Source organism: Solea solea, chromosome 8, assembly GCF_958295425.1.
Source record: "Solea solea chromosome 8, fSolSol10.1, whole genome shotgun sequence".
In the NCBI taxonomy this organism is placed as follows: Eukaryota; Metazoa; Chordata; class Actinopteri; order Pleuronectiformes; family Soleidae; genus Solea; species Solea solea.
The window spans coordinates 18868980-18895323 of NC_081141.1; the positions used below are offsets into that span (position 1 = coordinate 18868980).

At 41.6% G+C, this 26344-nt stretch overlaps 1 protein-coding gene across 3 annotated transcripts in view; it reads left to right on the plus strand.

Annotated features, from left to right (window-relative positions):
• The window catches only part of unc5ca (unc-5 netrin receptor Ca), a 206857-nt gene that overhangs the window by 104860 nt on the left and 75653 nt on the right, over nt 1–26344 (plus strand). For all 3 annotated transcript variants that reach the window (XM_058637038.1, XM_058637037.1, XM_058637039.1), the window contains 2 exons: nt 5008–5151; nt 19265–19368. In XM_058637038.1, coding sequence (XP_058493021.1) covers nt 5008–5151; nt 19265–19368 — 248 coding nt within the window. The remainder of the gene's footprint in view (nt 1–5007; nt 5152–19264; nt 19369–26344) is intronic.

Genomic DNA, 26344 nt, shown 5'->3' on the forward strand with positions numbered 1-26344 from the left:
TCTCCACCGTTATCTCGCTGTAAACTCCCTCTTCTTTGGCCAGGTAACTTCCACGCAAGTTTCCCTCCTTTATTTGAGTAGTGCTGCCACGAGGAGACATGAAGTAGCGGCACCTGGCGAATCTATACGTATAAAACTTCACAGTGGGTGTTTATGTTATTGCTTCCATCCCCTGGTTGTATTTATAGTGACCTCATGTGTCATTTGTCCAACTCTTTCCCTCTGTGGCAGTGATGAAATAATAATAGCCGGTGTTGACTTTTTCTGCATCCTCTCTTCCTTTTCCCAAAAGGCCTGTCTGTTTGACCTGTCACTGATCACATTTAAACACCACAAAGAGTGCTTTTATCCCTGCTCCCTTATCTCTCGCGTTTTTCCAAACCATTTAGCTTCAACATCCCCTGTCTCTGTTTTCATGTCTGCCCCTGACTCATTGGCTTTCGTCTGAATGTAAATTCCCTCTAGCTTTCTGGTTGGACCTCAAAGGGAGGGCAACATAAATCTCTGTGAATGAAAGACTTCTTAAGTGACCGAGTGAGTGACTTACTCCAACATTGTTCACTGATTGCTGGAACACCATTGCGTGGCCAGCAAGAAAAAGAAAAAAACTGTTTCGTCCTCCTTCTTGTACTGTCCGACTCTTAGAGAGCGATCAAAAACTCTAAATCAGTGATAGCTGCCAGAATATAGATCTATTAAACACATTTGAACCATCCATCCTTCCATTTTCTACCGCTTTATCCTCCACATGAGGGTCGCATGGGGTGCTGTACCAATCTCAGCTGACATAGGGCAATAGGCGATAAGAGTACACCCTGGACAGATCGCCAGTCCATCACAGGGCCACATAGAGACAAACAACTCACACTCCCACACCCACGGCCAATTTAGAGTGTCCAATTTACCTAATCCCTTAATCTGCATGTTTTCGGACCCACACACACACACACACAGGGAGAACATGCAAACTCCATGCAGAAAGGCCCTTGTTCCGACCAGGTCTCGATCCCGGTGGTTGATGAGTAAAGAACAGCTTCATCTTCCTCATCATCAGGTATAACATGAGCGGGCGTGTGCAGAATGGGCAGTTTTAAATATTATGAACACAGACATGAAAAGAGCTCTGAAACCTAGATGTATTCTTTTGTGCACGCTTTCACATTTGTCAAGACCGGGCAAAACACATTCACCACACTGTAGTGCAGTTACACTCCGGCTGACAGGGAACCTTTGTTATATGAAGTCACACTGCAGGAATGAAAAAGAAATAACGCAGGGCTGTGCACCATTTTGTGATTGATAGAGAGATTTGTGACAGTATCCACTTGTTTTGGTACTTGTCTTCCATTTTTGTTCTACTTCTTTTCTCTCACCTCCTGACAGTTGTGGTTTTGTTGAAGTGAAGCATTGTCAAGCTGTGGAGACCGAAAATTCCATGCTTGTCTGCCCATAACAGAATGATGTGAATTCTCCGAGCACTCTATGTAAACAAAATAAGAAACCAAGTGATGTGGGGCTGTTTCAGGCCCCTTCTGCCCGACCACATTAAATGCGATGTGAGCTTTGCATTAGCGAGCCATGGAAACTATACTTTATTAGTTTCATCTGTCTTTTATCTTCTCCCTTTTATTTGACGTGTGTTCTGAGGGGAAAGAGGGGGGAATCTGTTTTCATGCAGGGTGCGGTTAGTTCTAAATGTGTGACTCGTTTGCGGTGTCAAAACATTTGTGCGCTCTTTTCCCCCAGCTAATGCACACATGAAACTGCAGGTGTTTATTTATTTACTGTATGTATGTATCTTTTAAAGTCATTGAGCTTTAGATTTGTTTCCTCATTCCATCCCAGATAGTGTCACGCCGCTGCATGTTTTCAGTCTGAAACACAATGTGACCTTTTGTTTTCCACTCCATATATATCCTATTATTGTTGTGTTGTTCCATCCCTCTGCCTGCTTTTCTTGTAGCTACACCTGTGGTCCAGGTACGGGGATGTTGCAGGTTTCTCTGGCACTGCGTAATGCTGTACTGCCTTCATTTACTTAAAACTAAACTGGTTTCTTTTCTCTTTATTTTTTTTATCTCATTGAATCTCATTGACCTGTTTATAGGCCAACCATTGCCCATCAATTGACTTATCCCTATTAATTGAACAAGGGTTTTTATTTTTTCATGTGCAAATAGCAAGGATAAACAATAGAACACGGGAGGATTCACACATCATCGCAACACTGCAGTGCGGCTGTGAACAGTGTGAAACTTCACAACATGTGCAGTACACTGGCTTTCACACTGTTTCCTTCTAATATCCCAGCACAACATTCTGCTTTAGCAGCGTGTGTGCCGGGGATGGGCGCGCTGTTTACAGCATGCAAGCAGATGCTGGCATCACACCTGCACGCGTACCTTGTCACTCTTTCACACTCTTTTAATCAACTCCCATAAACAGCCAAGCCCTTCCTTTGTTTCTATTTGTTTTTGAATCCCCTAACACCTAAGCCTCATTGTAATAACCATTTTTCCAGAATAACTTGGCAGTTATTTACAATTTACTGCATGTTAAAATAGTGTGCTAACAATTTAAAATGGAGGAAAACAAAGTGTTATTTAAAAAAAAAAAACACTGTAGTGTTAAATTTGAAACTTGAATGGTACAAAATAAAATTTTAGTTTTAAATAAACACATTTTTCCCCATTCAAAGGCTTTGTTGTGCAACGTCTCAGCTTTCAGAAACCGTTGGAAACCTATTTTTCCAATAGCACAAACTGTCGTGTAATTCCGATAATGCAAAGCGCACTTGTGCAAATGTGTCGTCTGTGGGAACGCTGGGTGTTGAACTGCGAATCACTCAAATCACTAAAGAAGTGCTTTAGCCTTTAGAGGTCGGCTGAGGGTTGTTTTATATAATAAGAACAACTATTACATTAATCCTGAAGATGTGCCCTTTTAAATTATGTTTTCTTTAGAGGCAATTCTAAAGAAGGAAAAAAAAAAAAAAATGAAGTAACCTGAGTTTTTGTTGCAAGGACGAGGTGTCAACCTTGAACTATTTACCAAGACGTGCTACAAAGTTCCTGCATAACTTACCAGGTTGCGCTTCCTGTAGCTTCCTGCTCAGAGAAAGCAACCTCATATGCAATGCATTTCACTTTTTCATTCAGAATACCCAAGGTGATTCTGCTGTCCCATATGCATCAGTGTTATTCCCTAAGCAATGGGGCAGTCCAGGTGAATGCACAAACTAATGTACATGAATCTGCTTGCTCGCCACTATATATATATATATATACACATATATATATATATATATATATATATATATATATATATATATATATATATATAAATATTTCTTCTTTCTTTCTTTCTTTCTTTCTTTCTTTCTTTCTTTCTTTCACTGTCTTTGCTCGTTGCAACTGTCTGCTAACTAGTTGCCTCTTCTCTGGTTATATAATTGCCTCTTTCGTTGCCATTTTCTGAGCTTCTGCCTTCCTCGCTGTTTGCCTTGCTATTTAATTTTAGTCACAAAGGTATCAAATTCCCGTTTATTGCTAGTTTGCTTAAGCAGCGATGCTCACAGTTGCTTTTGAACAGCATTTGTGCTTTGCCCTTATAAGGTTTCTCCCCTCTGTCTTGTTACCACTTGTTGTGCCAACTAAATGCCTTCCACAAGCTTCTTTCTAACTTTTTTTGCCTTACTTTTCAGTTTGCCCTCCAGGCTATTTGAATTGCCATGTTTTTTTGTATTTCTTTTGGTTTTTTTTCTCTCTTCTCGTCTCTTCTTACCAACCTTTACTTTTCTCTAACTCAGAAGCCATGTCTCCTCCTCTCCTGGCTAGTTTCTATGAACGCATGTGTTGCCTTTCTTACTCTTTGCCCTTGTGGATCTCTGTTTTGTTATTTTGCCAGCTTTTAAGAGCCTGAAGTCCGACACAGTCCTTCTCACTGGATTTCACCTTTTCCCCTCCGTTCTGTCCCCTTTGCCTTATGCTGGCTTCATAACTATAAGTGGCCTTATAGTTTTTTTTAGTGTCAACAATTTACTGAGTCCTCTTATGTAATAGGCCCATGTCAGATTTGTGGAGTTCCATAGAGAATGTTTCTTGGCTCTCAGTTTTGCTGCTGAAGCTGAAATAAACTTCAAGATGTTTTTCTTCCCATCTAGTCCCAGTTCCACTTTTACTTAAAATATATTTTATTGCCTTTTCTTTTCCCTTTCCGTTTCACATTTTATTGCCCTTCCACCTCTTACTCTTTTCTGCTTTCAGTGCCTTTGTCATGTTGCTCTCTACTACGTTTACTAGTGAATTGTTTCTTCCGTTTCCTTTATCCCTTTATATCTCATCTGTGAGCTTATTTTCTTTTTTTTATCGTCTCCCCCTTTGCCTTCTCATCTTTCTCTTCCTTATTTCTGTTGTCACATATTTCCACAGGGGGTCTTACTTTTTCCTCCTTTCCTGCTTGCACACACCTGTGTTTCACTTCCCCCCCTTATATTGTCCATAATTTATAAAATGTCTCCCTAATTTCCCGTTTTCCTTCGCAGTCCCTCTCTATCTGTGCTCTTTTGCCGACCTATCAGCAGGCTGCAGAAAGTTAAACCTTGGGCTTATTCTTTCCATGTAGCCGCTCTCTTAACACCAGAGAAAAGAGGGAATCGGAGAGCTGAAGGAGATAAGTGGAAGAAATGCAAATAACAAGATCACCAAGTTTGTATTAAATCTGCAGTCAGTCCGCTCAGTGAAGTGCCTTGGATTTGTAAATTGCAAAAGATATTGTACGCTTATCCTCTGCCTGCATTTACTTCCTAAGATATTTTTTACTATTTTGACTTTGGCTTCTTAGTTAACACAAGAGTCCTCTCTCAAGTACAGAGACCCCCTAAATAGACTTCAACGTGTGCAGTGGCTCACTGAAAGAAATTTAATTTGTGGCCCCCTAGCCTTTTTTATTTGCAAGGAAATTCAAATGTCGACTAATGCGACTGTGCTTCTGCTTTGCTTTTTACAGGGCTGGTGGTCAGAGAAGCCACTATAGAAATAACACGGCTGCAAGTCGAAGAGTACTTTGGTCTCGAAGATTACTGGTGTCAGTGTGTGGCCTGGAGTTCTGCTGGAACCACCAAAAGTCGCAAGGCATTTGTCCGCATTGCATGTGAGTACAATACACCATCCAATCTGTGAAGTGTTTAAGCTTATGTTCTGTGTGAGGGAATGGGCTATTTCTGGCTATGTGATTAGTATTTGTGAATGGAAAAACAGATTGTATTTATTCATGATGTTGCCAGGCTTATTATTATTATTAGCACACATTAATTCATTCATTCAGTTGGACATCCTTAAAGGAATACTTCACCGATTTGCATTTAGCTTTGTATTACTAGAATAGGGGTAGTATTTTTGAAAGATTGTGCTTCCTAACCTCAGTTTCCCCTGAGTAGAGAAATATTCCTCATTCCCAGAATGTAAACAGTGTCCGCCATCTTTGCTTACAGTTACGCTAACAGGACCAAGTGTCCAAGAAAAGAAAAGAAAAGAATGAATTTTTCAACCCAGGGGAAACTGAGATTGGGAAGCACAATTTTTCAAAAAAATTCATCCACATGAAACCCCCCAAAATCACTCTAATGCTGAAGTACGTATGCCAGGCCTGTATGTGGTGCTGTAGTTATGCTACACCAAAACTGAAGAATAACACATTGAGCATGTGCGCTTTGTACAAGCTTTTTTTAAATATACACAATACGCACTATGACATCATCATTTTCCCAAAGTAGCAAGGGTGCCATTTGAAGATTTTCCCACAAGACGTTATTTGGACTTGTTTTGATATGGAAAAGACCCTAAACCTGTCCTTTAGAAATTCTGCCATATTATTACCAGGTTTTGGTCTACTTTTGAGGACTACTCATGACTACTGGTAATTTTTTATGCCATAAAAGGTCGTTAAAAAGGTAACAAATAAAAGTACACACACACTCGGATAACACACATACATTACTATGTAAGTGTCATTTCATTTTATTTGAACACATCCTGAAAATATGGGAAACATAAACAAAACAAAAAAAAAAAAGGTATTTCGTGTGACCTACCCTTAGAGACAGAGAGGAGGCAGAGCTGGAGAGGCTGAGATGTTCGCTGAGAGTGACCACAATGGACAGGATTAGAAACGAGCTTAGGAAATAAAGTAGGAGAGGCAAAGTTGAGATAGTTTGCGCTCATGTAGAGGAGAGATAGTGATTATATTGGACAAAGGATGTTAAAGATGGAGCTGCCGGGCAGGAGGAAAAGAGGAAGACTACAGAGAAGGTTCTTGGGTGTTGTGAAGGAGGACATGAGGACAGTTGGTGTAACAGAAGAGGGCTAGGGCAAGATGGAGGCCGATGATCTGCTGTGTTGACCCCTAAAGGGAGAAGCTGAATGAAGAAGAAGGTGTATAACTTAAATCTCATTTGAGAGTAGCAGAATCCACCAAAATGAGGAAAAAAAACCAATGATGTTGAATTTGCTTTATTTGTATTCGTTATGGGACTTAAACTGTTATGAGTTTTCGTCTAATACTTGAGGCTCACTGGTTAAAACTTGTTAAGTTCAGCCTCCAACCTTGTTTTACAACGGCTGATACACAGAGAGTGGAAACACAGCTTGGTGATTTAAGCCCATCATCAGTAGCTTCCTGTTACAGTCTGGTGAAGAACTTAATAAGACAATTGGGAGTCTGACTATAAGGTCACCAGAAGAACACAGGGCAGAAAAAACCCCAAACCACACTCAATACCAGTCTAGCAGTGATCACATGGGAAAATCATTTTATGATTGCTAAACCCCAGCAACAGCCCAGAGGGGAAGCAAAAGTTGGATCCTGTTGTGGATGACTTGACAATCACTTGACAGCTCTTCAGTGACCACGCAGCGAGGGAATTTAAATGTTTAATATAAATCACCTAAACAGCCGCGTTTGTCCTTTCAACGCACGTCTCGTATAACGGACTGAACTGTTCCCTCAAAGCTTCTTTCACCGACGATAGAATTTAATGCACATCAGTACTTTTCCACTTTTCCCAGCAACATTTGCTCTGGTCAATTTAACTGTGTCAGGTTATTGAAGGGTCAGGCAGAGAGGAAATGCTGTCCTAATAACAAACCCAGTCCCACCACTCTAGTTTACTTGGCCTCCGAGAGCGTGCCTCTGCCTGAATGAACTGGGGACTTGAAGAGACACTCAACAACTGCACTTGTAACAGATAATATCACTCTAACAGACACGCCGCCTCAATAAGTTGATGTCCCTGGTTGGTCTGCAGAAGTAAATCCATCATGATGACCCTTGTTATTCACTCTTGCTGTAATTAAACATTCACAGACCTCGGTTACTTAGTTATTTATGTATCTACTCACTCAATTTATTTATTTAATGTACTAAAATACATCATATCTTAAAGTGGACCATGTATATACAGTCAATACGCAGCAGTGCGTTTGTATATATATATAAAAAAAAAAAAGCTCATTAGTGATCACATAATTTGAATTTAAAACACTCTCTGTCGAGTTGTCTACCATCTAGGAATGTTATTCTGTCTGTCAGCCGCATGACACAGTCAGGAATATCCCTCTAAGCTCTGTTAATAACATTCTCAGTTGAAATGGACCCTCCTCGGGGTGCAATGAAAGCTGTGTGTGTGTACGTGTGTGTGTGTTTTTGGCTCTGCCTGATTCGTGCTCAGTGACAGATGCAGGTATATCAGAGGTAAACATGAGCACAGACACTAATGGCACAGAATCCACACAGAACACATCACCTGGGTATATACAGTAGATAAATAAACAGATAAATGGGACGACTATGTTTCTTATTTGCCTGACAGAGTCCAGTTCATTATTTTACCATTTACATTAGAATATATATAGTATATATCACTTCTGGAAGCTAAACAGTTTTGTTTCTGGTCATATTTTCATGTATTTTAGACTATTTGAGACTTCCCAGTTACTCAGTGGAAAGCATATCTCTTCATTAAATCAAAAATACCTTATTTATTTCACACACACACAAACTTGTTTTTATATCTCAGGACACATCATAGATGTAATGCATTGCCTAACCTTAACCGTCACAACCAAGGGCCTAACCCTAACCCTGATTTAGTGTAACTCTAATCCTAAAAACAGGTCTTAACCCTGAAAAAGCACTTTAAGGTTGTGGGGCCCGGACAAAATGGCCCCACAAGGTCAAACATTTACAGAGCCCGGGTAGGGTCATGGTGGGAAATATTTTTAGACTTAACTTTTGCATTCCCTGGCAATCGCTCCCTAGCTAGTATTGCTAAGGAACACACAAAGTATTGCGAATGAATGCAAAATGTATTACAAGGGAACACTAAAGGGAAGGCTAAATTAAATTATTAATTATTAAATTATTACGAGGGAATGCAAAAGATATTGCAAGGAAATGCGAAAAAGTATTGCGAGAGAATGCGAAAAGTATTACAAGGGAAGGCTAAATAATTGCGAGGGAATGCGAAAAAGTATTGTCACAAAGACATAAATACACACACACACACACACACACACACACGTTTTCATACAAGTAAGACCTCTGCTGAAGGTAGAAGCCTGGTGATTGAGGATGTCTCAAAGAATTCTTGAAAGGTCCAATGGATGCCAGGGAGGAGAAAGATGACAGAAATCCTGTTTTGTGTTACCCCCCCCTTCTCTTCAGATTGTCTATAGTGTCTGTTGTCTCTCTGACTTTGTCTGTCCCTCTGTCCTTCACATTCTCTCTTTCTTTTCGAACAGTGATTCCTCCCCTCCCGTCCCCTCCCCTCTTAACCAGATCTGATCAGGCTCAGCCCCCTCTTGTGATAACCTTTTACTTCAAATCGACCCAACCTCCTGACCTACCGTGCTTTCGGCTCCTATTTGGATCTCCTGTTGTGATTAAAATGCTTCCTGGCAGCTAGAGCTTGCTGAGCAAAGTGTCTTTTCTACCGCACTGTGCAACAGCAATTCAGCATTTCTCTCCCACACACTCGTCTTCTCTTCCCACTCATTTTCTGATTTCTCCTCACACTGTATCCTCCCCTTTTTTTTTCCCTTTTCTTCATCGCTCATTGTCGCTGATTGACAGATTGTCTCTCTCTGTCAGTCGCACTCTTTTCTGCGAGTCTTTTCTTTCGCAATCTCCAACGTCTTCAGAATTCGGAGTTAATAGTTCAAGGTAGTAACTAAATAGCAATTTGTCTCTCGATAATTACAATCAGCGCTTTGGCTGTGAAAGTGCCAAACACATAATCAGCGATATAAAATCTTGTCTTGCTCTTTTTTTGGAGCAGGGCACTTTAACTGGGTTATGTGTGGTACACACAGCTTGATTCAAATACTTGAAGGAGACGAACACAAACAAGTGTTAGGCAACAAAATGTTCTTGCAGTGTCAGTTAAGCTCTTTGGCCCTGCACCTCTTGTTGATTAGCAATTCTTTAAGAGCGCACACGTGAGGACACAAAGTCATATAATACACCCCCTTGACTCACCCTAACCTCATTACAGCTACTATAATCACGCTATTTTAGTACTTGTTCCGGAGAAATTCCAAGCGAGCTGACCCGGTACTAAACGTGACGTCGACAGACTGCCGGCCACTGATTGGTCAGAGAGTGTCATGATTGGAAGATGCCGAACTGTAGAGAAGTTAAGAAGACTTAAAAATCCTGAAAACGTGAGTTAATCTTCAATTTATATCAAGGATGTCTGAAATCTCTGGTGTATTTAGCGACAGCACTGCCGAAAAACTGTATTTCAGTTCAGTGACTTTGTCAGACGGAGTTCTTTAAGAGCTCTTTAAGAAAATGAAACCAAAATTACCTTTTACAAAATGGGGAAATGAAAAACAAAAATCATTAAATCAATGAAAAGGGAAAACAACAGAATGATCAATTGTCTGGATGTGCAAATAAACGGAAATCGGGAAACAAAATGACTGTCGACTTTGCATAGCTTATTTTGTTGTGACCCAGGAAGCACTTAGCGATTTTGTGAAAAAAAAAATCTTTTTAATTGACGGAGTCTAATAATTCAGTACACCGAAAATGACTGCTTTGCAAGTCACTCGTCACTAGTTTGTGCGCGTCACGCCAGTTTCATGCAGCGGTGTTATAATGACTCCGCCCACTTTGAGGAGGTACTATAGTCATGTAAAACAATACCAAACCGAGTAGAGTCGAGCCGTGCTGGAAAAGTGGAAAAGCACCTTAACTTTCTTAAATGTCAAACAAACCTTTGGGGTTATGATGTTGGATCAATATGTTGTTCACCCTGTTGCTAAAAGTCAAACTGGTCCCCTCAAAGATATAAGAACATCCCTGCACACACACACACACACACACACACACACACACACACGCACAAACACCCACATTCACACACACAAATGTCGGATGACGGCGATTCGTTCTGTCATCTTCCACCGCAACATGTGTGTGCATAGCAATCAGGAGTCTAGACACTCTGTGTCACAGCAATCCAAGCGTCTACTCGTGGGTCAATTGGAAAATGTGTGTTACTGAAGTCCTTCTGTTTTGTTTGTGATGCAAATGTCCCAGCTGCATGTGCATAGGATTTCCCTCAGTCCTGGATAAACTACACCGACTAGAATCACTGATTAACATCAAACTCTTTCACTTTCATTTAGGTTAGTTTCAGAAGCAGCGCCCAAAAAAGACAGAAAGAAAGCTAATTCAAGCCTAAAAGTAAATAATGTGTTGTACCTGCAGTCACTTACTGTCGGCTTGAGCAGTAAGTGAGCTAACCTTTCTAAACCGACCCAACAAGCACAGTCCAAATGACTTTTTGGCACGACAAAGGCCGAGGCTATTGTCTAATTGAATGTGCCAGTCAGATTTGAACAAATTGACTGGGCTGTTTACTCACTCTGACACGTTTGCTAACACAGAGTTGGGGGGAAAACCTTGTTTTTCTCTGATTTGACGTAATTAAGTGCATCTTGGTTTCTGGCTTTGAGAGAGACGTCATGGGCACAAATACTGAATGTAATTCTTTTGTGTAAAAGCCCATGGATTGGAGTTTGCATTGACTAGCACTAAAAGTAAAATCCAAAGGTCACCAGTGGTTCAGGAACCTGTTAGTTTATAGTTCACTGTCATCCAGTCGTCACCTCCTGTGTGAGGAAATCAAGTCGTTTACTTGCCTGTGGATGTGAGCGACCTTATCTGATGTCGCGGAGCTGATCACAGGTTGTGAGGTGTTGAAATGACAGGGTGGAGAGCGCTGGGGAAAAACTGCTCTTAGTGGAAAGAGACTTCTTAAGGTCACTTAGGAGAAAACGACTCCCAATAACCACACTGAATGTTGCTGTTACACCAGAGGTAACCGACGACGTTTATTTATTCAATTTTCCGATGTCGCTTGCACTACACTGGCATTCTGAAGACATCCGCGTTAATGACTAAACACCATTTTAGTCTGCGGACACACAGTATTGCCATTTGCGTGGCGATGCAGTTAAATATTCATAGCACAAGTAAGCGGCGAATTCACACCATGTAATGACTTTCTTTTCAATAGACACAGGCAGAAAATAAACAGTCTCGTAATTATACTCGGCTGATGAAGAAGAACGTGTTTTTAATCGCAAACCATGTACATTTACCCTGTTTATTAAATATTATCTTTCTCACCCACATCATTTGCTTTGTTGCCTCAGCCAGACGTTTTGCTGTTTAGTTTGTGTTAATGTCCAAATGATACTCTCTAAAGGAGACTATTTTCCCTCCTATTTTCTTCCCAAGCATCTCGCTTTACTCTTTATTGAAACTGTTATGATTTGGCATGGGTAGTGGGACTAATCTGATGTGCCAAAGCACATGAAATGTGCTTACGTAGAGGTGCCCGAGGCTACATGTGGAGTAGAGCCCGGTTTGTACTTGTTGCAACGCATCTGGCGTGAGTGTGTGCGGGCCACGAATGACGCCATCACCGGTGGCACACTAGGCACAGGGGCTCCACAAGTTTGTCGCGGTGCTATGTTGCGGTGACTTCTTTTAGCGACGCACACGTCGCACATGCAATGGACGCATCCAAGGGAAAACGGTATGTGCCAGAGAGATGAACACGTGGTTCTGGAGATGGTTCATGGGAGAGAAGTATTTATGGAGTAATACCAAACCAAGGCAAGAAGTTACATGTAAGCTTTTCTCAACGATTTAAAGGAAAAATCCAGAGTGGGAGACCTTTTCGGATAATAACCAGTTCATATTTTGTGTTGGTATCACAATCGCTTCCCGGGACGACAACATTTCACACGAGACGTCACGTGACATTTCATTACCCTACTGCTCGAGCTATCTCCAAACAGATGATGCCAGGACTATTCAATTACAAACTCAGTCGGGACGCATTTTCAAACCCAGAAATCTGGCTGGGTCAGACATTTTCTGTAGCCGTTAAGTAGCAGGTGATACAGCAGTACAAAAAAAAGAAAAAAGTGCTTTAACAATATAATAAAAGAAGTCATACCTGTCCTAAAAGAGTGCAACCGCACACACATCTCGAAGGGCCTTTAACAGTATACAAAACACCACAACCACTGCTATCATACCTCCTCAGACTACTGTTCTTTGAGGGACTGTGAAAAGTGTTTCTCTAGTTGTTTCTCAGTGTTTCTGGTGGAGCCACAGGCTTGGCCACTAAGCCGTTGGTTATGGGCTGCATGTGGCCCATGGGCCGCCATTTGAATACACTTGGACTATGCTGTTCTATGCAGCTCCCTTTCAATTTTAAATTCAATGCTCGCCTATATTGGAACTTGGAAATACTCTCCTACACTGGTGTCCACTGAGAGAGTGGTTGGCGCTGCGTTCTGCAATGGACCGTTAGGGACTTTGAAGATGGCATCACAGGAAGACAACTTCGGGGTAAAGTAGTGACTTCGTAAGCAGCCTTCTATAGAATCTGTACGTACACTTGCAAAGTTCTGAAATGTTGTTTTGAGCCCTTCAGTGGTTTTAAAACCACTGTATGCTATGGCCCGTGCACTGCCGCAAAATATGAACTCCGAACATACACTAACATTTCTCTAACTCCGCGTTTTATGTAGTTTATTAGATATATGAGGTGTATGAAAGCGAACCTCAAGTGACTAGATAAGAGAAGGTTACAGTGTAAGAGGTTAGAAAAAAAAGTGATTCACTGTATCAGTGTAACCACTAAATATGTCCGTCATGGTCAGACGTTTTCTTGTTGACTTCCTATTCATCCAGACTATGTTGTCAATGCACCACTTTGCGGTTCAGAGCGCATTGACACGCGTCGCTCGCTCACCGAGCATAAACACCTCTGCGGCTGCTCTTACTGTGCGCCCTGTCTGCAGAAGTCTGTGCCGTGGAGCCTCACACGAGTATAAACAAGGCTTAAAAGGATGAGGCGGAGAGAGCGAAAGGTGCCGTGAATGGATGCTAACCCAGCTTTATTTTTTATAAATAAAGCGGGTTCACACTCAAGAGCACTTTTTTTATTCCCCTTTACAAGGTTGCCCTGTGTACTTTTCAGCACTGTTCTACAAAAAAGAAAAGTTCTTAAGTGAATTTATCTTTGCTTTTGTGATATTTATGATGCCGGATAGTGTTATCTGCTGTTTGGGAGTGAAGTGAGGTCAGTAAATTGATGTGACACAGCTGTTTGTCCTCTCCCCTGCACATATTTCCCCCGGGCACATATATATTTGCACTCACACATGAACACAATGTCACATTACTTTTCTTTTTTTTTCTTTTTTGTTCCTCTAAAACACACACAGCATTTCACAGTGGTGTAGTGTACGTGATCTGCAGGTATACGCTGTATACAGCAGTATCACGACACACACACACACACACACACACACACAACACTACTGCTACCAAACTGGGAAAACTGTGTTTCTCACCCCACCACCTCCCTCTTGAGTGTATGCGCATGTGTCTGCGAGCGTGTGTGCTTGTTCATTCCCCTGAGCAGTTTGCTTTAATCTCCTTTAATTTCATTCTCAATCTTTATGGAAATCAACTCTCTCAGCCAACTCCTCATTTCACCATCTCCCTCAGTAATTAAGAGCTGGAAATTGTTCCTGGACTCGGCTGGCATGAGAAAAGTGTGTCTTATTCCCTCATTCACTTCCTCATTCTCTTTTTATGTGTGTGATTGTTGTTTTGCACATGTCGTTACGTGTGTTTCTCTGTCCCTCTGTGAGTGTTGTACCATTTTGGATGCGGCCTGTGCTCTCTGTGCATGCATGTATTATTTGTTGTTGTATGTCTCCGTTTCCCGAGTGTGTTTTCATCCCGGTGACAGTATCTCTCCGTCTCTAACGCTCTCTCTTTGTCTCCCAGTGTCTGCCTGTGTACGTGTGTCTCAGTGTGTCGCATGGACAGCCATGTGGGGGATTTAGTGGTCTATGGCTTTGGGTGATTACTCCCATAATGAACCATCATGTTCTGTTCTGGCTGTCATCCCCCACAGGGATTGACTGTATTACCAAGTTATCACTCAGCCTCGGCAATATACCTTGTGTCTTCCCGTAGCTCTCCTCACCAATACACATTGAATCTGATAAATTAAACCTCATCATCGGGACAGACTGTTTGTTTGGTGAATCCGAAAAGCTTTGTGAGTGTTGTAAAGCAGACAGCATGATTATCTCAAACGCCAAGTTCGTGCGGAATCTGTGTGGCAAACTGTCTCTTGCCGCTCATGAGTCTGCAGCTCATCATCATCATCATCCTGCTGCTTTTATAATATATCATTTTTTGTTTCCAAATTTAATTGAAAACTGGGTTCAACTGCCCCTCAAGTTGGCTACAATGTAATTCTTTGGTCCCATATTTGCCCTGAAGTTAGTTCTGGCATCACTTAGATCACAGTTAAAGAAGCACTGAGTCAGGCAGAAGTGTGTTTGTGAAGTGCAATTCTTTGCTCAACTTGTTAACAGTTGACTCTTAGACTAACTAGTTTAAAGGAATACTTCACCGATTTGCATTTAGCTTTGTTTTACTAGAATAGGGCGAGAAAAATGATGCTTCCCAACCTCAGTTTCTTTGCTACGTGCCCACCAGTGACACTCGGTCCTGTTAGCAAAGATGGCGGACACTGTTTACATTCTGGGAATGAGGTCCCGCCCCCCTACGAGTGGGATCTACAAAGTGAGGAATAAGCGTTGCAGTTTTAAGCCTCGGACCAAGTGTCACTGGTGGGCAATTAACAACAAAAAAAAAAAGAATGAAATATTTCTCGACTCAGGGGAAACTGAGGTTGGGAAGCACAATTTCTCAAAAATAATACCACTATTCTATAATACAAAGGTAAATGCAAATCGGTGAAGTATTCCTTTAACTAACAACTGTCCATCCATCCATGTTCTACCACTTTATCCTCCACATGAGGGTCGCAGGTGGAGCTGTGCCAATCTTAAAAAGGTGTGGTACAGCCTGAAAAGTTTGCCAGTCCATCACAGGGCCACACACATATATAGACAAACAACCACCCACTCTCACTCTCACACCTATGGTCAATTTAAGAGTGTCCAGTTGACTTAATCCCCATATTGCATGTTTTTGGACTGTGGGAGGAAGCCGGGCACTTGCTGGAAACTAGTGAAATTATTATTCTGCATGTCATTTGACTTTAAAATGTTCCATTTAGCCGCCCGGCCCTTGAGCCTACATGTGTGAATGTGGGGGGAAATGATTAGTGGTTACAAATTCAAATGATCTCAAATTACGAACTGAACACAAGTGTGTCATTGTCTGGATTCAAACTGCTAATACTTTAGTAAGCGAGACGCACGCTATCTCTTCCCCCTTCTTTTACGATAAGACTGGTATCTCGATGAGAGCGATGTAATCAAAGCCAGATTGATGGCCACTGGGTTTGATGGACTGCATATTTTGAGGGAGATAAGACTGAGTCGCTGACATGAATTGATATCCAGAGTGTGGCAAATGTGATAAAAAAAAAAAAAGAAAACTTAAATAGGCAACAACTAACAGTAATATCCCTGGTTTAAACATCAAAAATAAAACATAAACTGTGACATTACCATTAAAACCTGATGGTTTTCTGATAAGCGTCATCCCTTGGCCTCTGCAACCTATAACCATGAATGAAAATCCTCTGTAGTGCTCTTTCTCTCATCTCGACTCACTCTCGCTCTTCATTTTTCTTTCTGCCTCATCTTTCAAACTCCTGCCGTCAGCCTGACTTTCACCTCCTGTCTCCGAGCCACTGTAAAGTGACTTTCCCCATGAAAAAGCCCAGAAAGAAACTCACAATTGGTCAGTTCAGCATTAAAAAAACGCTCCGTCTACTGAGTGTCATTGTCTGTGTGTCCACAAATAGTGCGCCACAGCTGACAGATAAGGTGATTAAGAGTACACCTGGGAACCAGAAGAGTGAAAGGACACAAGGATAACACACACACACACACACACACACACACACGCGCAGGACTGGGCTTGGCTATAAAAAATGTTGTGAATGATTCTGAAAACTAAAGGACGGCGGACGATGGATTTATCTTTTACAGCAGCAGCAGCAGCAGCCACCCTTCAGAGAGTATCTTTCTAACTCTTCAAAGTGAAAAAGTTTTATACGTTTTTCTAGAGCTGCAACTAGCGATTGTTCTCATAATCGATTAATCTGCCGATTATTCTCACGATGAATCGACTTTGGTTTGGTCCATAAAATGATGTGGATCAGTGTTTGTCAAACCCAGAAATGAGGATGTTCTTGTTTTGTCCACAACCCGAAATGATTCACTTTTAATGCTGTCTTTGCAACCTGGAGCAAAGAAATGAAGAATATATTCACATTTGAGAAGCTGAAACAATCAGAAATCTGGTTTAAATAATGAAAAAAAGCTTCACACCGTTTTTTATCGATCATCAAAATAGTTGACGATTCGTTTGGTGATCAATTAATAACCGATTCATCAAGTTATTGTTTCAGCTCTGATCAAAACGTCACAAAAATGTATTCACTATCATATGTAAGTCTGTTTTTGTATGGTTAGCTGTGTGCATCTGTCTGTTTAAGCCAGTTTGTGTGGGTGGACAGTGTAGATGTTCTTGTTTTAATCTTCCAGCCGCTATTAAAAACATCGGAGTTCAGACAGGTACAACGGGGAGTTTTGCCGAACCTCGGAAGGATTTGTAGACTTAAAAGTTGAGAGAAATCAGATCAAGTTTTTCTTGTTTAAATCTTAATGCCCATGTGTTCTTATTTAGGAAGCCATTGCACCATAAGTCCTGCAACACTGCCACCCTTCTCAAGTTACACTTGGTTTTATGGTCCTTTCCTTCAATGGCGGGCTAATTACTTGAACGTGAGCTCAGCTGCAAATATCATGGAACATGCACGCAGTATCGTGGGAAGGCTCATGGAAAATCGACTCAATCGACAGGTGAAATCGATCAATCCGGAGGAGACAGTGGTTAAGATGAGAGACAGAACGACAGTATTGACAGAGGAAACCCTCGACCGACAGAGATTGGCAGCTTAACATAAACCGTATTCTCTGTCTCTTTTGAAATCTCTCCAAAACAACTGAGCCCTTTGTGTTGAAATATGTAAGGAAGAGTGACGGAGAGAACAACAATGTCTGTCGCGTAATCACTACCTCTATTCATCCCCCTGAAACTTTGTCTATTCCCTCCTATGTTGTTTTTATTTAAATGTCTGGCTAATTGTCTTCCAGTCTGCTATCGTGAGCAATCCTTTTTTTTTTTTTTTTCCTTTCTTCCTGAAAATGAAAACAGCCAAGTCTTCAGTGAAATATTCAGTGAAAGAAATGGCAGTGCATTCCATGCTGCTTTGTAACGCTGTCATTTATCACAGCGTGTGGACCATTAGTGTGAATCATTTATTGTCTTTGGCCTGCCTGAGATCCCCGAACTCTGGCAAATCCATATGGAACGAGAGCAAGGTTAAATATCGTGCATAGTGATTGAGAGGCACGCATGAAAAACAAAGCTGCCTGTGTTTCACTTGTGAAGCCGCTAAAGTGCTTAACAGTGTGATCAACTGTGTGTGTGTGTGTGTGTGTGAGTCCCCCTCCGTGCGAGCCATAGCTGACTCTATGGATGTGTCGCTAAGTGTTTTCGTCTCGTTGAGAACATCTCTTAGGAGACAGGACAGGGGACAGAAGTCAACGTATGCATGGCTAACTTAACCACCAACTCCATAATTACTGTGTCATTGTTGCCGTGGAAATGAGGTAGTGAGCGCATGCAGGTCACGATTACATGGCACCGTCTAAAAAATGGTCCCTGTGGTCGCTGAGACACAGGATGTTTCTTTTTTTTTGCAAAATGGCCTCCCACACCTCGGCTTTTCAGTGAAATAATTATTCTCATCACTGTTGTGTGTCATCATGCTTCCGGAGTTTAGGTCATTTTTTTATGTGAGTGTTCTCTGTGGCTCCTCGGGGTAAACCATTTTACTGCCACTATCAGTTAGTACTGCGTGTGTGGCTGAGCTGTAAGGGCCAGGTCATACTATATGTACTAAGGGGGGGGGGGGGTCCACGTCAGTCCAGCGTTCCACACAGGCAAACTCAAGTCTCACGTTCCACTTTAGTAACATGTACTGTACGTTGCACATGATGTGCTACGAGCAGACTTCATACAATCTCGAGCAAGTTAACATGGTTTCTGTCTTCTTCATTGTCTCTTTTGAGAAAGTGTGACCCGGCTCTAAGAGCAAAAACACAATGGACCCGATGACTGAACACAGATTGTTTTCAAAGTTTCAAGTTCTGACAGAGACGTTTGTCTCAAGTAGTTCAATACTCAGAGTTTTTTTTTTGGGGGGGGGGGGGGGCGTGGACAGACAGTTTGATCTGGCATGAAAGCATAGTCAGGATGAACGGCTGAGCTTGGCAGGCTCCGGCCAAAACGGCTGGCATGAGATCCAATTCAGTGGAGCACAACAAGTTCAGGTTTCAGATTTTCCAAAAACCCCCCAAAAAAAGTTGGCATCGGTAATTGGAACACAGAGGTGAACACTCATCTGACAAAAATCTTGATGCCTGAGCTCGTCCTTATATAATGAGTTTATGTGGCGTGGACCGATACCATGGAGACGCAAGTTGACATGCGTCTTCACATCTTTGACTGCTGGAGTGACTTGATACTGGATATGCCCTCCACTTCACATTATAACCTGTCCTTATTGATCACTACACTCCCTGTATCTTTGTCTCTCTCTGCTCAGATCTGAAGAAGTCATTTGAACAAGAACCTCTGGGTAAAGAAGTATCTCTGGAGCAGGAAGTACTGTTGCAGTGTCGTCCTCCGGAGGGCGTACCAGCTGCTGAGGTATGTGCAACTCCATAATTAACCTCCACTGAACGTAAAAGCGAAGTATGCCGTAAGATTGTGAGAGAAGGCCGCTGGAGCTGAATGAGGCATTAAGTTGAAGAAAAAAAAAACCATGAAATGGAAATAACTTGAAAGTCTGAGAGCAAAGTCAGTTAATACAGATTTGACACTTTCTGGAATTGCCTGAAACGGTGTATGACAGACAACAGAACAGAGTGGTTTGATGGGTGCATGCACCGCTTCACACACTGCAGTCAGAGATTGAATAGAGCCCTGAACAAGAAATGTATCCTGAACATTTTTTTTTTACTAAAAAGCATGTTGATACGAACCCAATACCTCGAGCCAGAAAAAAACAAATGAGATTTAATATAAGTGAAAATAAGTGGGATAATTCAGTGTTTTCACGCAGTCACTGGTTCACTGAGAGAAAAACAAGTTAGGACACCTCAACACAAGCAGATGCGTGTATTTCGCCGACATAGTAACATACCATAATTAGACATTTGTTGTTTTCTCAAATGTGAGGATTTGTTTTGCATTGCACAACAACAACAACAGTATTCGCGTTGAATCGTTACATACGTACGTCTTATTTTTTGACTGACAGTTTCTTGAAAGCCCCTCTGCTCTGAGGTAACAGCGATCCAAAGATCCAAAGTTTAAACTTAGATTTAAATGTCCCCAGAGAGCCAATTTGAGATGCAGCACAAGTTTCCCCGAAGAAATCCCAGTGACAGAGGAGTTTTTTTTGCAGACTATATTCCTGTTATTTTAAGGTTCCATTCCTCCGTCTCACTGTATGACTAAGCTCTGCACTAAATGATGAATGGATTGCCGTCTGTCCTTCAAAATTAATGAAAAATGCTGCCGTGTTACTTTTCATTAGTGCAGATAGCTGAAGTGAAGTTGCGGTTGCAGTGAGGAGTCGCACACGGTTACAGTGCCTGTACCTGGGGACAACACTGCAGTACTAGTGACCAGAGATGTATAGTGACCACAACGACAATTGACATACAAGCATATTGTGTGGCTCAAGCACACTGACAATTTATGCACTCATCAAAACGGTAAACATCCACTTTGCCAAAGCCACGAGGCCCATAACTACAGCGACAAAGGTCTTCATTTAAGGATTATGTCTTACTTCTTTGTTTGGCTGGGTTCCCACCGGAACGGATAAAAAACAACAACAACATTTCATTTTGTCGGTCAGTGGGGAAGAGCAGCACAGCACTCGGAGAAAGCTGCTCCACTGGCGAAGGTGTCTCTAAATCAGGTTTTTGCTTCTTAAGGTTTCATAGTTGTTTTCAATTGCATCTAAGTACACAGCTCCCCTGAGGTAAGGTGAAGGAGAGGTGGAGAGAGAGGCACTTTGATGCACCAGCATATAAAGTGAGACGGAGTGTGAGTTGTGGGAGTGAGGGGATGAGTAAGAGGCACAAAGAGAATGAGACAGAAGGACGAGTGGTAGGCAGTAACAGATTGATGTTTACCTTTTCTTTCACCTCAAAAAAAGGATTTGCCCAGAAAAGTGTGAGTGTTGTTTAAGGAAACACCTGTGTGAATGCGCTGCATTTATGCACAATGCATACTCACAAACTAAGTGCTGCTGTGCACTAACCCACTGATAACTAAGTGCTTTTTTTTGCCCCAGTCTGTCCAATTTGATATTTTCCATTCCTTTCTCCTGTCATAATGGGATCTCAGACTAAATGGATTGGTCCGTCTCTCCTGTCTGCTGAAGCTGATTAGGGATTTAGGTTTAAAGCCTGCGGATGACCTCAGGTTGTAGCCTTGACTCTCTTTTTTATCTCCTGACTTTCTATTTCTCTTTGTTCTTATCGTGTAGATTAACTTCCTCTATTTTCCCTACTCTCCGTTTTGCTTTATTTTACACACAGACACACACACACACACACAAATACTAACACAAACAATCCTTTGATTGACAGCTCTCGTTGCTGTACTGTGACCTCTCTAAGAAAAATTCTAATATTAGTGTTTGCGGTCACTGTGTCGGCCGCTTGACGACTGTTGTAAAGTTGTCAGTGTGATAGGGTTGGTGCCTTGATATGCGATACCAGCCTCGTAATGACCAGCTGGCGTCACGTGGTTGTCAACATGCAGCACCAAAGACTTAACTCTATAAACACACTTAGATTTTTACAATCTCTTTGTGCAGCATTTGTACGCAATCGCATTCCGACCCATGCACACAGATGGTGCAGATATGGCCGATTCAGACGCGCAGGTTTGCACAGCTGTCCTTTTAAGGACATACGTTGACGTCCATTCATTTGGACAGTTTTAAAACAAAGCGTTATCCCCAACTTTAACCTAACCACAATTCTACTTTACCACCTTAAGCCTCTTACTGTCCGTCTGGACTGTTATTTATTTATTTTTCACCATAGAAGGACCAGAAAATGTCCTGTAAGTAAGTGCTTTGGCCCATTTTTCCAGAATAACTTTCAATATATGGCAGTTATTTACAATTGCCTGCATGTCAAAATAGTGTATTAACAATTCAAAATGAAGAAAAACAAAAAGGTTTTATTTAAAAATGCCTGTATTTTGGCGTGCTTAATTTACAGGCGTTTTTCCAACGCTCTCTGGTGACAAAGACGCCGATTCGCCTGCAACAGCGCCCAAAAAAAAAATTTAAATACCGTAATAAGCGTAGCAACTTCTCTGCTTTCAGAAACCACAGAATTTACGGTAATGCAAATTGCACTTGTGCAAATGCGTCACCTGAGATACACTTGGTGTTAAAGGGTTAAAACAAAGCATTATCCCTTACCTTAACCTAACCACAATTCTTAAACCGAAATATACATGAGGTTCTGCCTCATTAAGAGCAGGTTTTGGTCTCCATGAGGACTACTGGTCCTGACAAAGTCAATGTTTGTGCCAAAAAACAGTCCTTAAAAGCTAACAAATACACACACACACAGACAGACACACAGACACACACACAGACTACAGACTGTGACAACAACACTAAGGGACAAATTAGCCAGGGGTCATTTCAGCTGCTGCACAACAGTTAGCCTTGAGAGACCAGGGTCAAACCAAGCTGACATGGCAAAGAAATCCTGTATAAAACAACAGCCAATTATTTCATTTTCTCCGTCAGTCATAAAAACTTCCACAAGACACAAATTGTGAAACACTGCTTACGAAACATCTGAATCTGTTAAGACTGTGGTAGAAAAGCTCTAAAAGCTTGTGGAAGGCTGTTGGGTTCAGCGGGAGTGGTTCAGCAGTTCAAGAGGAAAAGGGGAACATGGACACAAATGCTGCATTTAGAGAGTTTGCTGCAAGGGCAGCCATTGTTCACTATCAATGGTATGGAAATGAGTTTGGCTTAATTTGATTTTGAATCGGCCGTTCTAATATTGTTATTCTTTTATTAGTGTGGATTTTTTTGGAAACTTTCCATAGTTGTTTTCTGGCCTGAGGTAATCTACGCGAATAGACCCCAGCAGATCTGTGCTGATGTCACCCACTGTTCTCTCAACAGCCATTTTGAAGCCTTGGACTCCGTACATTAGGTTTTGGAAGTGAATTTGGAGAGTGAAGCAGGGGAAGACGTGACAGGCGGATCAGAATGTGGTGACCAGTGAGTCACTGTGTATGATAATCACTGTCAATCACACCACCGCCATGATATGCCTTTTTGTTCTATTTCATTGAATAATTAAAGTCAGGACGATGTTTAATGACTTCATAAATCAAGTGAGAAGTCGACTCATTTTGCCATCGACTTGCAGAGAAACTGGTGTCTCCCTATGATGGCCATGGTCAAGAGAATGCTGACTTTTGGCTCTTGTGCATTAGATTCATAATAAACAACCCTTAAACGTAGTGGCTGTGTGGTATGTAGACCTCACCCGCCCTCTGCATCACTTTATATTTTTTTACTACAAATGCTGTGAGATTTGTTGTCAAGTCGGATCAAATGATCCCAGAGGCCAAGCAAAGTCAATGGACTGTGCAAAGCAGGTGTGTGTGTGCGTGTGTGTGCGTGCGTGTGCGTGTGTGAGTGTGTGTGTGTGTGTGTGTAAATGTGGGTGTGTATTGAATATTTGTGTGTCGCAGTCTGTGTCTGTCTCTGTGAGTGATTACCCCAGCTGCAACAAAATACACACATCAGTGTGTGGTGACAGGCCCTCCACATCTCTCTCTCTCTCACTCTCTTGCTCTCTGTCTTTTACACACACACACACACACACACACACACACACACACACACTCTCGCGCACGGACACACACACACACCTACAACTCAGACAGTAACTGGATATGTGTCTGGAGCCTGGTCAAGTTGCTGTCACATTCTTAACTACTCAATCTACACCCTAAATTAGTACAAGTTGTTCACTTGGATGAATAATCACGTTCAATCCATACATTGTCCGGCTCAGGGTAGTTTCTCATGTCCGAAGATGTGAATTAAAAGTGCTGTAGAGATTCCGTTTGATCAATTGATTGATTAAATAAGAAACAAAGAGATTTTTTTTATTTATTTTTTTTTTTGAGCAAGGCACACAACTGCTGCTCTCAAAGTTGCAGTTTCACACTTCCTGTGACTTTCATTCATCTCAACATTCGAAACAAAACAACACGTTATGCCAAACCATAACCTTCACCCAAGCACAATTCACATCTTAATCCTAAATTCAACCAGTTCCTCAGAAATGCCTCATTAGGACCAGGTTTTAGTCCCTGTAAGGAAAGTTGGATCTGACTATTTCAGTGTTTATTACAGAAAAGGTCATATTATCTAGCCCCTTAACCCTAACTAAATACCTAACCCTAATCCTTAACTGATAAACAACAATTTTACGATGCAACAGAATGTAGGGACCAGTCAAAATGTCCTCACATGGTTTATAGGCTTTGTTTGGTCCTCAAAGGAACACACGCAAGAGTGTTTTGATGATTGTGAAGGACTCTGTGTGATGCAAATCATGGCAGACTCTTCTGTCATAAGGCATCAGTGGTGTGTTGTGGCCATAAGGCTCACTGCTACCTTACCCTGTCATGGCACACGGACGCGGACATGCAAACACAGTGCATTTCAGTCCCCGCAGTCACGGTGGTTAATGTGTCTTACAGTGACGTTGACTTGCAGGTTTGTCTGCAGGTTCTAACTCTGGTGCCAATGAAGTGCCTTGAATTGACAGTGAAGGTGACAGTGTGAATTAAAGTACCTGACAAATTAGACAAGCTCCCTTCCTGTGTCCAGAGTCTGACACAGAAACAGTGCATTGAAAACCTTTTGCTTTATTGTTTTTTTATTTCATTTTTTTAGATCTGAATAATGCAAAAAAGGGTCTAAATATGCTATTTCAAATAAAGCATTAGATCTGTCCTTAGGCCTAATTGATGTGAACCCAGCACCAGAGGGATTAAAGTCATTATTAATTCTTCATCCTGGACCCTCCTTATAGAGAAATAAGTCTGCATTGTGTGAATACCTGTGTGATTCTGTGTGTGTGTCTGCATTTATGTGTGTTTGTGGACAAAAAAAAAACAATTTATGTAATGCTGCTTTCCCTTACCTTAATCCTCTTTGAGCTTGGAAAGTAAGCCCCAAGGCTCATCTCCCATCACAATTTACCTTCATCCTCAACCTCTGTCAGAAATCATCGCCGTAATCCACAGATTAGTCGGCAAACTCTTCTTCTTTTTTTTTATTCCTACTCGGGTGAATTTTTAAAATGTGTTAAGATTATTAAAATCGTGTTTTGATGGTCTATCACCGTGCAGTAATTTACAAATGGACCAGATGAGGGAGATAGCTTTGACGGTGAATGTAATGTATTGTGGTTGCATACGGGTGATAGCAGTGAGGGATTATAATCAGCATATCTACTCATGTTTGTACATGAAGACATGACTGTGCTCATGCATTCTCGCGCGCTATCTCTGTCAGTTTTCCACTTCTTGCGGAGGATAGCAGTGCGTTCTGTTGTATCTGTTTTATATTTTCAAAAAGGTGTGCGGCTTACTTGCAACCACACACACACACAAATAGATATACACACAGTGTAAAATGTGATTTAAGGAGCCTTGGTGTGGCTGTTCATTCAGCGGTAAGCTGTGTCACTAAATTCAGGCTTTAGTCAGTATATCGCACATGTGACCCAGAATCTTTAGAGTGCAGCAAATGCATCAAGTGTCTGTGCTTCGACTTCCCTAATATTAATCTGCAAAGCCTGTGTTCTCTATCCACACTTGCCCGATCTCACACTAAAGGAAGGATAACGTTGTGGTCAAAACCAAAGATAGAGGCGGGGGGGGGGGGGGGGGGGATTCTAATCCAGGTCTTCCTGTATAGGGGTTGCAAAAAGTTGGAACCTTTCCATGGGAATGAACAGGAATTATTGGGAATAAACTGGACATTTTCAAAGTTGAAGGTTTGGAATGTAAATGTAGTTGGTAAAAAAAAAGAATTGTAGTATAATCTTAGCTGAGATTATCAGATTTGATATGAATACAGTTAAGCATAATATGCTATTCCTCAATCACAGGGACATATAGCATACTATTGAGGCCACGCCCACTACACGCACAATGATTTCTAGAATTCTGAACTACTAAAGTTACTTTTCTGAGCCAATCTATTGTAGCCACACATTTGAGCCAAGGGACTACATAAAGTCAAGTCAGTTTTGATGGTATTATGACGTAGATGATATTTGGGAACACACACACTCAAAGGTTCGCAACAGGCTCACGAATGAGCGAGTGGAGAAATTAATAATAGTGGCCATACGTGGCCATGCTGAGCTATCCTCAACAAGGTTGGACGCTGACAGTAAAGAGGATGAGGAGTCAGATGTTGAGGAAGAAACCAGGCTTGAGAAGCTTTGGGGAAAATGCTTTTATTGGACATTTTTAATCATTTTTATACATTTTGAAGGGGGACGTGTAAGAAATATTCTAGTCAACATTCATGTTT